The 13,325-nt window shown below is 40.2% G+C and overlaps 1 protein-coding gene across 2 annotated transcripts in view; it reads left to right on the top strand.

The window, feature by feature from the left end:
* SHQ1 (SHQ1, H/ACA ribonucleoprotein assembly factor) overlaps nucleotides 1-13,325 on the top strand; it is a 101,214-nt gene that overhangs the window by 2,934 nt on the left and 84,955 nt on the right. The window contains exons 2-4 of one of the 2 annotated variants that reach the window (XM_032325048.1): nucleotides 2,598-2,662; nucleotides 5,501-5,623; nucleotides 6,371-6,531. In XM_032325048.1, the coding sequence (XP_032180939.1) occupies nucleotides 2,598-2,662; nucleotides 5,501-5,623; nucleotides 6,371-6,531 (349 nt within the window). The remainder of the gene's footprint in view (nucleotides 1-2,597; nucleotides 2,663-5,500; nucleotides 5,624-6,370; nucleotides 6,532-13,325) is intronic. The other variant, XM_032325059.1, reaches the window with a different exon arrangement.

Genomic DNA, 13,325 nt, shown 5'->3' with positions numbered 1-13,325 from the left:
TGGAACAGCAAGGGCCAAAACAGCTGTGGACTGGTGGAGTGGCTGGGGGAGGGCACCTCTTTGTGTACTCTCAGGACCTCCCTATATGGTGTCTTTGCATGGTCTAATTTGGGATTCCTTTGGGGAGGTGGAACTGAAGGTTTCAAAGCCAAGTATTCCAAGGGGCAAGGCAGGTTCATATCACCTTTATGACCTAACCTCAGAAATCACACTGTCACTTCTGCTTTATTGTATTGGTTAAAATATTTCGACAATGTGAATTAATTTTTTAAAAACAGTAATTATGGGGCGCCTGGGTGGCTCAGTGGGTTAAAGCCTCTGCTTTCGGCTCAGGTCATGATCCCAGGGTCCTGGGATCGAGCCCCACATCGGGCTCTCTGCTCAGCAGGGAGCCCGCTTCCTCCTCTCTCTCTGTCTGCCTCTCTGCCTACTTATGATCTCTGTTAAATAAATAAATAAATCTTTAAAAACAAAAAACAAAAAACAAAAAAAACAGTAATTATTTTTTATTTTAATTCCATATATTTAATATATAGTGTTGTATTAATTTCAGGTTTATAGTATATGTGATTCAGCAGTTCTGTACATTACATAATACTCATAAATGTACTTTTAATCCCCATCACCTATGTCATCCATCCCCCTATCCCCTTCCACTCTGGTAACCACCAGTTTGTTCTCTGTAGTTAAGAGTCTGTTCTTTAAGAGTCTGGGTGGCTCAGTCCGTTGGTTGGCTGGCTTTTGATTTTGGCTCAGGTCATGCTTCAGGGTTCTGCAAAGTAGCCCTGCATCTGGCTCCCTGCTCTATGGGGAGTCTGATTGTCTCCTTCTCTCTCTGGCCCTGCCCTGCCTTGCTCTTGCTCTCATGCTCTATCTCTCAAATAAATAAATCTTTAAAAAAAAAAAAAAGTCTGTTCTTTGGTTTGTCTCCTCCATTTGTTCTGTTTATTAAATTCCACATACGAGTGAAATATGGCATTTGTCTTTCTCTGACTTCACTTAACATGATACTCTAGATCCATCCATGTTGTTGCACGTGGCAAGATTTCATTCTTTTCTATGGCTGAAGTAATATTCCATCGTGTGTGTGTGTGTGTGTGTGTGTGTGTACACACCACATCTTTATCCATTCATTTATTGATGGACACTTGCAAGCTTACTCAGTTTTAAGGGGAGAGGACCTAGACTCCACAGTTGGGAGGAGTGATGTGATACATGCTATCTTTGAAAATAGAGTTCGCTACAGTATACCAGAGGTGAATAAAACCTCGCTCATCTCCTTGAGAAGTTGGGTGACAGATCTGTGAACAGATAGGATTTCACTCTCACACAGTAAGAATTTAACTCTATACTTAGAGTTTAGGAAAAGAAAGTTGGTATTAATAGAGCATATCTTTGGAATGTTTACCGACTTCCACGCACTGGGCCCTTTGCATTATTCTTTCCTTCTCACAGTAACCCTGGGGTAGAGTCTGTTATTTTTCTCTTTGTACAATATGAGCTTTGAAGCTGATTAACTTGTACAAAGAAAGTTGTAGAGGTGGTAAATGTCAGAGCTGGGATTCAATTCAAATTCCGACAGTAAAGTTAGTGTTTGTCGTCATCATAACAAGCGAATTTATGCATTAAACTAACTCCTTCTGTTGGGCTTAGAAGGGATTTTGGTTTGGAAATGCACTGTGGCTCCAGGAAGCATTAAGATCAAAGGTAACTAGGTTGTGAAGCCCTGGGCCTTTGGGACCTGCCAAGTTTTGATGGTGAGGATGGTGATGATGATGATGATGATGATGGTAGAATAGGGAGCAGAGGGCAGGGGGGAAAGGAAAGGAACCTCACATTTGAAGTTTGGAATGGAGTGAGAGCTGGTCTGATAGGTGGTATCAGTGAGTTTATTTAGCTGGTGTCGGGCATCAATAGAAGTTTTTTCAAAAGAAAAGCGATGGTCTGGTTTCCATTTTAGAAAAGTTCTTCTGGGGCCTCAGTGGAGGACTGAATGAAGAGAGTAAAACTGGAAACAGAGAAATCAGTACATCTCCTTTAAGTGTGAAAGAAGGGGAAATCTCTGTATAGTAATAATGAGACTTGAGAAACACACTTTTGGTTTTTTTTTTTTTTTAAAGCAGTAGTTTGCCCAAAATAAACAATTGGCCTTGTTATTTCTTTATTGTTTTCCAATTTTAAAATTCTTTTTAGTGGAGGAAGGAGCCAGTTAGTCCATCTTTTTTGAGCCATTCCTGTGGCACCAGGTATATTAACAAGTTTCTATTCATTAGGAAGATGAGAGTACTGTAACAATAGTGATAACTAGTATTTATTGTGGCTTTTTCTTAAGTATTACTTTTTTTTTTTTTCCATTCAGTATTGCTTTTATTGGTGACTAGGGAGTTTCAAACAGAATGATGAGTCATCTGTGATTTCTTGTTTCTCAGGTAGGAAAGAGATGGAAGTTATTTTGTTTGTAAAATATTAAAGAAATGCTGAGGAATTGCCTTTTAAAATGGTTGATAGATTTCAATGGCAAATGTATACTCTCATTGGTGGTCACTTATTATACTTTGTGCTTTAAAGACTTAATGAAGTCTTAATTTAAATCGCAGATTAACCCTTCCTGGAAGAGTTGTGGAAAATGGAATCGAACAAGGATCCTATGATACAGATAAAGGTATTGCTTTTGGAATTTTGTTAGTTTTTTTCTTTGGATTCTTCCTGTTAGAATAACTTGTTGTAATCCTTTGAGACATGATGGTGACCTTTAGATGTATTGCAGATACAGTCTGTCCTGGTCATACTTTCTTGTTTCTTAACAAGCTCATTGCCCATTACTCATGGATTTCTTAACAGGTACAGTTTTCTCAGTCCTTTAAAGTACTTCGCAGTTACTTTTAAAGTTACTTAAATACTCTGTTTCTTTTTTCTGGAAGTTTATTTTCTACTTCCCCTACTTTATTTTATTTTATTTTTAAAAAGATTTTATTTATTTTTTTGTCAGAGAGAGAGGGAGAGAGAGAGCACAAGCAGGGGGAGGGACTGAGGGTGAAACAGGCTCTCCATTGAACTGGGAGCCTGACCGCATGGCTCAATCTTATGACCCTGGGATCATGATCTGAGCTGAAGGCAGAGGCTTAACAGACTGAGCCATCCAAGCGCCTCATCCATTTAAAAGTCAGATTATGTGAGGTGATTGGTTAAATAGATGTGGGTGATTTTTAAAATTAAATTTTTAAAATTAAAAAGATGTGGGCATTTTTCTTGTGTGCTTTTCGAACTTAAAATCTAATAACGTGGAGGTAGGAGAGAAACTATGCAAAGGTGGCATTTAAAGGCTGACTGAATTTTCTTTTCATGATTGATAGGTTCTTCATTTCAGCTAGCCTTGAAACCATTTATTTTGCTTTTGGAGAAACAACTGGATTTTCTTTTATCCATGGATCTCATCAATAAGATACTTGTTTATTTATTAAGTGAATATTTATTGATCTCAGTAAACTAGGGTAAGGGAGGAAGGATGGCATGAAAGAGTTAAATGACAAAGTTGTGACCCATTACACAGTAATTAATGTAATAATGAAATATGATGAAACTACCTTTCTAGGTAGGAAAAGTAGTATCTGCTTTTAATTGCAGGTAAGTTGCAAATTGAAACAAATTTATTAAATTTTAAAAGTACCCAGGGGTTTAGGAGGGTTGTATTTGGGTTGAGTTGTATTTGATATACACTTGAATCCTAAATAACATGGGTTTGAACTGTGTAGGTCCACTTATATGCAGATTTTTTTCAATAAATATAATACCATTCTGTAAATGTATTTTCTCTTATGATTTTCTTAATAGCATTTTTTCTTTTACTATTTTTAAATTATATTAAAATTTAGTTAATTAACATATAGTATATCATTAGTTTCAGATGTAGAATTTAGTGATTCATCAGTTGCATATAACACCCAATGCTCATTACATCATGTGCCCTCCCTAATGCCCATCATCCAGTTACCCCATCCCGGCACCCACCTCCCCTCCAGCAACCCTCAGTTTTGTTTCCTATGGTTAAGAGTCTCTTATGGTTTGTCTCCCTCTCTGTTTTTGTCTCATTTTATTTTTTCTTCCCTTCTCCTGTGCTTCCTCTGTTTTGTTTCTTAAATTCCACATTTGAATGAAATCATATGGTAATTGTCTTTCTCTGATTGACTTATTTTGCTTAGCATAATACCCTCTCGTTCCATCCAGGTTGTTGCAAATGGTAAGATTTCATTTTTTTTTTGATGGCTGAGTAATATTCCATTGCACATATATATACCACATCTTCTTTATCCTTTCATCTGTTGATAGACATGTGGCCTCTTTTCCATAGTTTGATTAGTGTGGACATTGTTGCTATAAACATTGGGGAGCAAGTGACCCCTCCAATCACTACGTTTGTATCCTTTGGGTAAATACCTAGTAGTGCAATTGCTGGGTCATAGGGTAGCTCTATTTTTAACTTTTTGAGGAACCTCTGTACTGTTTTCCAGAGTGGCTAGATCAGCTTACATTTCCCCCAACAGTGTAAGAGGGTTCCCCTTTCTCTGCATCCTAGCCAACATCTGTTGTTTCCTGACTTGTTAATTTTAGCCATTCTGCCTAGTGTGAGGTGGTATCTCATCTTTTATCTTTATTGTAGCAAAAGCACAATATATAATACATACAGCATACAAAGTATGTGTTAATCAACTGTGTTATTGATAAGGCTTCCAGTCAACAGTAGGCTATTAGATGTTAACTTTTTGGGGAGTCAGGTTATACACAGATTTTTACCTGTACAGGGGGATAGGCCCTAAGCCCCATGTTGTTCAAGGATCAACTCTATTAGAGTATGGTTAAGTACAATGAAAAAGGTAAAATATTTTAAAATTCGGAGTAGTATATAATGTAATGTAAGTTCATGGGGGGGAACCTGGAGGAAGCTGATAAGCCCAGTCAGGGAAAGAAGAAGTACATAGATAGAATTTGAGTATGCCTTAGATTTTGGGGCTATGTCTCTGGCGATATCAGAAAACTTTATTAGGCTATAATTCCTTTAAGATTTTGTGTGTTTTTGGAACTGCTGCTATTTGTTGGATCAGATATTCAGATTTTTTTTTCCCTTTAAGTCCAGAAGTAAATGTTATAAGTGGCTATGGGCTAATTCTAAGCTACTACCTTTTCAGGCAATGGAATTTTAGAGGTTTTGACTTAGACTTTAATATGATCAATAGGTTAAGGGAATACTGTGTAAGACTAAAGCATTCTGCAGCTTTAGCAGATTAATTTCTTGTAGAGGTCACAGCTGAATCAGTGATTCTGAAAAACCCTATTTAAGCCTTTTACTATCCTGGTTTTTATTCACTGACTGTGTAATAAGGGCATAATTTTGGAGCCCTATATAATAGAATTATAATTTACCAAGATATGTATTTCTCAGATTTATTTGTGAAGTCTTTGAATTTTTAAATAGAGCTAAGTGTAAAATAAATTTATTTTTAAGGAATTTTTACCATTCGATTGCCCAAAGAAACTCCTGGCCAGCATTTTGAGGGGCTGAACATGCTAACTGCTCTTCTGGCACCAAGAAAATCCAGGACTGCGAAACCACTTGTGGAAGAGATAGGTATGTTTATTGCAGTTAAGAAATAAAGATAAATAGAATATTTGGAATGCTGTGTGTTTCTAGGGGAAAAAGAGATATAGCAGATAGGAAATTGGAGGAAAATCCTTCAGGTGATAAGGTAAGGACATCACATGAAAATGCAAAATAGCTCATTTGGTGACATATAATTTAAAGACAAAAAGAACCAGTATTTCAGTCATGTTTTTGAACTAGGCAAAACAGCATCTCAGTCTTTTGCAAAACCATGGCCTCTCAAGCTTAGATCAGAGGTTTCTAATTCAGTGAGTTAAATAAAATGAATACCACCTAGGTCAAGAAATGGAACATTTCCAATACCTTGGAATCCTACCCAGAACCTCCTTCTAGTCACTTCTCCCTCCCTCCTCTCAAGGTTACTACTACCTTCAGTTTGGCTTGCTTTTGAATTGTCTATAATTCAGATGGTATGTGTTCTTTTTTGTCTGGTTTCTTTCACTTCATATTTTTGTGAGATTTATCCATCTATAGCTAAAGTTTGTTTTCATTGCATTTGTCATTTATACATCCATCCTGCTATTGATGGGCCTTTGGGTTGGTTCTATTTTTTTTTTTTTTGCTATTAAAAATAGTGGGCTCCACATATTCTTACATGTCTCTTTTGGTACACGTGGGCAGGTATTTTTTTTCCCCAGTACTTTTTATCCCCCCCGCCCCAAGTTGTACCTAGGGACTCCAGTACTAAAACAAATTAATATTTAACACGTTCAGGTGCATCTGAGGTTTCTGAGGGAGGAGTAGAAGATGAGGATGAAGAATTTGACTGGGAAATTGAACAGTCCCCCTATGAAGAGGCATCAGAAAGTGCTCTGAATCCTCGGTACTGCTATGGCTTTGGAAATTTACGCTCGGGAGTGTTTCAGCGGTTACAGGTATGTTGTCTTTCTAAAACACGTTGGCGCATAGGGTTTTACCATTTGGATATTTTAATTTCAGTTGTGCTCCTAGTTGGAGGTTTCTTATGAAGACTGTAGGAGGTAACGTATTTAGAGCACAAATCACAGCTTCTTGTATGTAGTGGTGACACAGATGTTTGTTCCTTTCCATTGCTCTGGCTGTTCTTCCCACTCATACTGTGCTTACAGATGTCAGATGTCCTGTTACTTTCTTTTTTCCCCACTTCATTCAGTATTCTAGACATGAAGTTTCCAAAATACAAAACGGAACTCCTCTCTCCTCATAATTCCTGGAAATCTTTGTTTTATACTTCTGAAAAATGAAAATTATTACATGATGTCTCTTCTGTTTTATAAATATAAACGAGACAGAATGTTCCCAGTGAGAGTGAATTTGTGTCTTTTGATCAAATTGTTTAGTTCTTGGTGTACAGTAGGCACTTTTGTCTATTTACTCTTGGTGGGGGTTGAATGTAATCTCTTGTTAAAACCCGATCATTTGTCAGTTAGGCTAAAAAGGAATGACATCACTCTCTCTTCCTCAAAACACATAGGAAATTCTACTTTAAGACTATGCGGGGAGAATGAAATGGAGAGGAGATTTTGAACTATTTTGTCCCCATGTTTTTTACAGAAAATGCATCTTTACAATGTTATATAATGAAAGTGTGAACCATTAACTTGTTTTTTTTTTTTTTCTTAAGTGAAAGAAACCAAAATAAACAGCTTTTTTTTTTTTTTTTTTAAACTTTATCCCTGCTTAGGGAGAGGATGTTAAATCTGTCTAGAGTGTGGCTTATTGTAGTAAGATGTCTTTGAATATACTAAGAAATGGCTAACCTGTGTTTTAGTCCCACTCCTACTGTTTAGATTTGGGATGATGGGCCAGTTATTTGACTACAAACAAGTTTTATCTCCTCTTTGTCAAATAGGGATAAATTTGCTTACCTACTTTGTAAGGCCATTTAGAAAACTAAAGGAGATACTACTTTGTGAAAACTCTTTGAAAAAAAAAAAGGAGTAAGACACTAGAAAGACTTCTGCCCTTGAAAAATATAAGATGTGCTTGAAACTCCTTAAAGAGAACAAAATTGGGATTTACTTGAGCAGATAATGCTGATTAGATACTCCCTTCAAAGCCCTTTTCTGCTTTTTTGCTGAATTATGGTCTCTCCATATTCTCTCTCCCTAATCACATTTCCTGGTCATCTCTGAGGTAGTAAGAATAGAGTCTGTTTCGTCTATGCAGAGACTACAGTGAATGGACCTCAGTTGGTTAGCTGAAAGCCACTCTCTGGTCAGTTAGTTGTGGGCTTACCTGTTGTGGGCTCTAAATGAATGATAATTCAAGTCATGCAGGCTAAGTACAGATTGTACATTCCGATGGAATGTCATTTCTGAGGCTGGGGAACTTGGTTTCTTGCCACTGCCGTTGAGGAAAGATCCTTTCAAGGGATGTCTGCCAGTTTGATGAGAAGCTGCCAGAATGTTGTAATGTGAGTCTAGGCCAGGTCCTTTAAGCCACAGGTTCTTGTATCTGTTGAAGATGTTCAATAAGTAATTGAGGTTTATTTAAAAAAAATTATTTTGAAATACTCTTTATGTCTTTCTGAATGTCTTACCTAAGGCACTAAATCTCTAGGTACCTATCACCCAGCTTAAAAAGTAAAAACATCTCCATAGTTGGAGCCCCTCATTGCATCATGCTGTTTCCCCCTCAGAAGTGAACCACTGAATTTGATGTTTATTATTCCCAAGCATTTAGTTTGATTATCTAAAGTCTTTTGACTGTTCAAATTTTAATTGAATGAACATTCCTATTCTAAACAGTTGGAGTGCATATTTTCCTTCACATAGGATAAAAAAGAGATCTTTGTGAGATCATGTGAGAACACTCTGAGGGATGATGTAACTAGTAATACTAGTACAGGCTTATAACTCACGTCTGTATCGGGATCACAGAAAGTTCTGGAAATAAACATTATTTTTAATATTCAGTTTGTTGGCAAAACCTGATCTGAACTGATGTCTTTCAGTAGTTTTAAAAATCCCACTTGGTAGGCATATTCACAGATTTTGCCATAGAAATAGTAATGCATTTGAATATGGGGTGCTGCCTCAGATTTAGAGGGGGTTAAATAAAATGTGGAATGTATGTGTACCACGTTACTCTTTGAAACTCTTCAAAGAGTCTGAATCCTGAAGTCCTCTCCTGTCTGGGTAGGAAATGTGGACCTCCAGTGTCTGTGTATCGACAGCTAACAGCTACTGATTATGTCCCTGTGTGAGGCACTGTGCGGGGCTCCATGTTCCATGTTGGTATTGTTGCTCTTATTCATCTACCTTTTACCAATGGATGAACCAGTAGATACCTTATAGGCTTTAAAGAATTAGCATATTTTCTTACCTGAATAAAATTAGAAGACTATGGCATCCTTCATGACATTAGGAATGACTCTTATTTATTTATTTATTTATTTGACAGAGAGACAGCGAGAGAGGGAACACAAGCAGGGGGAGTGGGGGAGGGTGAAGCAGGCTGCCCTGTGAGCAGAGAGCTCGATGTGGGGCTTGATCCCAGGACCCTGGGAACATAACCTGAGCCAAAGGCAGAGGTTTAATGACTGAGCCACCCAAGCACCTCTGTATTTTTTTTTTTAAGATTTTATTTATTTATTTACTTGACAGATAGAGATCACAAGTAGGCAGAGAGGCAGACAGAGAGAGAGAGAGGAGGAAGCAGGCTCCCTGCTGAGCAGAGAGCCCAATATGGGGCTCCATCCCAGGACCCTGAGATCATGACCTGAGCCATAGGCAGAGGCTTAACCCACTGAGCCACCCAGGCACCCCACCTCTGTATTTTTGAGAGAGGGAAAGAGCACGTGCCAGGGGAGGGGCAGAGGGAGAGAGAGAATCTCAAGTAGGCTCCTCATTGAGCACAGAGCCCGACGTGGGGCAGGGCTTGATCCTACAACATGAGACCACAAGCAGAAATTAAGAGTTGGCTGCTTAACAGACTGAGCCATTCAGGCTCTCCCCCGTTCCCCCTGTGACATTAGGAAATATGAGAAGTTTCAAAAATTCTAGGTAAACCAGAGTGCACCGTCTCTTGGATATTAAGGTAGATGTGTTTATGAGTTAGTGGCACAAAAATCTCACGTACTTGGTATTTCTCGCAGAATTCGTCTGCATTTGTGACTGCTCTATTTGTGACAGTCACACCGTGTGGTTAAAAACTGAGTAATCATGTAAGGTTAGTGGTATCTCTTTCTGCTAGTGGAGCAGCTGGGAGAAACTGAAGTGACTGCTGCACTAAGAAATTTGAGAACATCTCTTCTACTTTCAAATGATGTGTTTAAGAAACGTCACCATTTTCTCAAATACTGTTTTCTCACAAGTTTAAAGTTTCTTTCATTCTGCCTTTGGGTGAGACAGTATCCATGAAGTTTTGCTGATGGCTCGTATTTTAATCATTTTTTTCACAGTCTGTTTTTCCCCCCTTAAATGAAAAATAGCTCTGTTTTCTCTGATGATAAAAGCTGTATAAATTCATTACGAAAATATAACAAAGAAAGGGAAGCATTCATAATTCCAAGACCCAGGTATCTTCTCTTAATTGAGAAATTTAACCCTTTATGGGGAGGTTTAGTGCTTTATATTTTTTCCTTCCAACCATTTACATTTGCTTGGAAACTTCTGTATTTCATACTGATAATGAGAAGATTATTATTTTTTTTCTTTTCTTTTTTTTTTTAAGATTTTATTTATTTATTTGACAGAGAGAGAGCGATCACAAGTAGGCAGAGAGGCAGGCAGAGAGAGAGGGGGAAGCAGGCTCCCTGCTGAGCAGAGATGCGGGGCTCGATCCAGGACCCTGAGATCATGACCTGAGCCGAAGGCAGAGGCTTAACCACTGAGCCACCCAGGTGCCCCTATTTTTTTTTTTTCTGAAACAAATTCTTTTTAACGTATCTCCTACTCTACCCCCTCCCCTTTTTCCTTTCCCTTCTGAAATTGCTGCCAGCCACCAGGGCGCCTTTGGAAAACCGCCCTGGCTGCTCAAAGTCAGGCCTTCACAACAAGCTTTAGGGCGGTAGTGGCTGCCAGGAGCAACAGTCCTAGAGTCTCCGGGCGCCAGCCCAGCAAGCTCCTGGGACTGCTGCTGCCAGCAGCCACAGGATGCTGGCTTGCTGGCCCTGTCCTTCCCTCAGCTGCACCAGGAGACCTATTGGCCAGATGTGCACACAGGTCTTCATTCTCTATCTGGAGATTCTCTGCCCTTGCTGTGCCAAAACTTAACATAAGCCTGGTTTAAATCCTGCATGACTTTTTCTTGGCAGTAACCCTCTTGAAATGACTCCTAACAGGGGCCATAACGGTGCTTTAGAAAAGAGAGAGAATCACTTCTGTTCTGCTGTAGCTGAACATGTCCCAACCTCTTATCTTTCTGCCTTTGGTTCATTGATGCCATAGATGGGTTGCTCTGCTCCAGGCTAACTTTGCTTTGTAGTTTGTTCTGGTTTTTCTTGAGGGTCCAGTTGGAACAGGGCGACTGTGTGTGACTGTATATAAGACGAGCCTGGTGGGGTTTGTGCTGCCATGGACATTAGTGTTTTTTGGGGTACAGGCTACATAGCTACATGTGGAAGTCCCAAGTCTGGGAGCCAGAGGAAAGAGGAGGGAGAGGGAAAGGAGAGCTGCATTCTTACTGTCTAGTTTCCATTCCCCTGAGAGCAGGAACCTTGTCTTTGTGTTTCTTTCTGGATCTCTAGCACCCCGAGCAGGCCCTTGTACAGTATTTGCTGAGTGAATGATTTAATACTGAAGGCCAGGAACAGTGCTAGGGATACAGTGAGGAAAAAGATTGACTAGACTCCTGTCCTCGTGGAAGCTTCTAGTGGGGGGATAGAGAGTAACCATGTAAGCAATAAATAAGAATATTTCAGATACTGACAAGTGAAGGAAAGAAAAAAGTGAGGTGAGAGCCCGGGGGGCCAGGGGAGGGCAGGGGGATAGGGTGACCACTTTGGCAAGGATGCCCAGAAAAGGCCCCTTGGAGGAGGTGGCATTTGCACAGAGTCTTGAATGATGAAAAGTGTACTGTAAATGCTAAGACTCAGAATTCTAGAAATGGAAGATGTGCTATGTAGATTTGAGCTGGGGGATTTGAGCCAGAAGGAGAAGGTAGGTGAGGGTGAAGTGCAGGACAGGGGAGGGATTATGCAGAGCTGTGAGCTGTGGGGAAAGTCCATTTTTTTTCCTCAGTGCATTTAGTATTTTGAAATGACTATGGTTCTTTTAGTCCATTTATCCTTTGAAATGTAGAGATACCCACAGAAACTCCCAGGTTATATCCCACTTGTGACCTTATATCTTGTCTAGGTGAAATAATGAAGCGGCATTTTTTTTTTTTAAAGATTTTATTTATTTATTTGACAGAGAGAGATCACAAGTAGATGGAGAGGCAGGCAGAGAGAGAGAGAGAGAGGGAAGCAGGCTCCCCGCTGAGCAGAGAGCCCGATGCGGGGCTCGATCCCAGAACCCTGAGATCATGACCCGAGCCGAAGGCAGCACCTTAACCCACTGAGCCACCCAGGCGCCCCTGAAGCGGCACATTTTTATCTCTTTTTTCTTTTTATTGCTGTGGGAGGTAAGGAAATGGCAGGGGAAGGAGGTTAGGTAATCTCAGTAGGAAAGCAGCCAGGGAGTAACAGGGAACAGTAGTGGGACAGGCAGACAGAAAGAAAGGAAGCTAACTTTATTGAATGTATCAAGCCCTGTACTTGATGCCTTACTCAGATTATTTCATTTAATCCTCATCGTAGCTTGTGGTAGACAGAAGGATGCTCCTTTCCACCCCATTCCCTAAGATGTCTGTGTGCCAGTCCCCGGAGCATGGAACATGTCACATTATGAGGCGGAAGGGACTTTGCACATGTGATTAACTTAAGGATCTTGTGATGGGCAGGTGATTGAGCCCAAACCAGGTGGGTCCTGTCTAATCATGGGGCCTTAGAAGAAGGAAGTAAGAGAACAAAGAACAAAGAGAACAAAGAAAAAAAGGTATAGCTTTAGGAATATTTTGCATTGTGTGAGGTTTCTTGGCTTCATCATTCCAACCAAAAGTGGAAAAAGATGGCCATGTGGCAATGGAAGCCAAGGGAAGAAGGGCATTGTCATGGAGGCCACCAGCCAAGGAATAAGAAAGCCACCCTCCAGGATGGAAGAGACAAAGCAAGTGATTCTCCCCTAGAACCTTGAGCAGGAACCAGCCTTGCCTTTCCCTTGTTTGAGCCTGGGGACACTGATTCTGGACCTCGGAGCTCCGGAACTAGAAGAAGATATGTTTGTGTTGTGACCACTACGTTTGTAGTAACTTGTTACAGCAAGAGGAGAGTAGTACCCAGCCCCTCAATGGAGGTGTGACCAGACACGTTCACAGAAAGGAAGCTGAGGTCTAGGGAAGTTGCACAGTTAGACTAGAGCAGTCTTTGACTGCAGTCTAGGTTTCTCTGCTGCATCATGCTGCTTTCAGAAATGTATGTGTGTGTGTGTGCGCGCTGTACATGTGGGTACGTGCAGGGAGCTCCTTGGGGCAAGGAGGAAAGGGACTGGGTGACTCATGCGTACTGGGGAGGAGGACTTGGGGTTCGTGGGCAGGAAACGACTCTCATAGTAGTTATCTAGCTGAGGTGAGTCCTATGTGTACAGTAGAACTGGGCTTCTTCCCCCAGGGCCTACGTCAGTACCTTTTCCAGCTCTGTGTCTGG

Source organism: Mustela erminea, chromosome 1 (genome assembly GCF_009829155.1).
Source record: "Mustela erminea isolate mMusErm1 chromosome 1, mMusErm1.Pri, whole genome shotgun sequence".
In the NCBI taxonomy this organism is placed as follows: Eukaryota; Metazoa; Chordata; class Mammalia; order Carnivora; family Mustelidae; genus Mustela; species Mustela erminea.
Note: the sequence above shows the minus strand (reverse complement) of the source record. Positions and strands in the feature narration are given on the sequence as shown.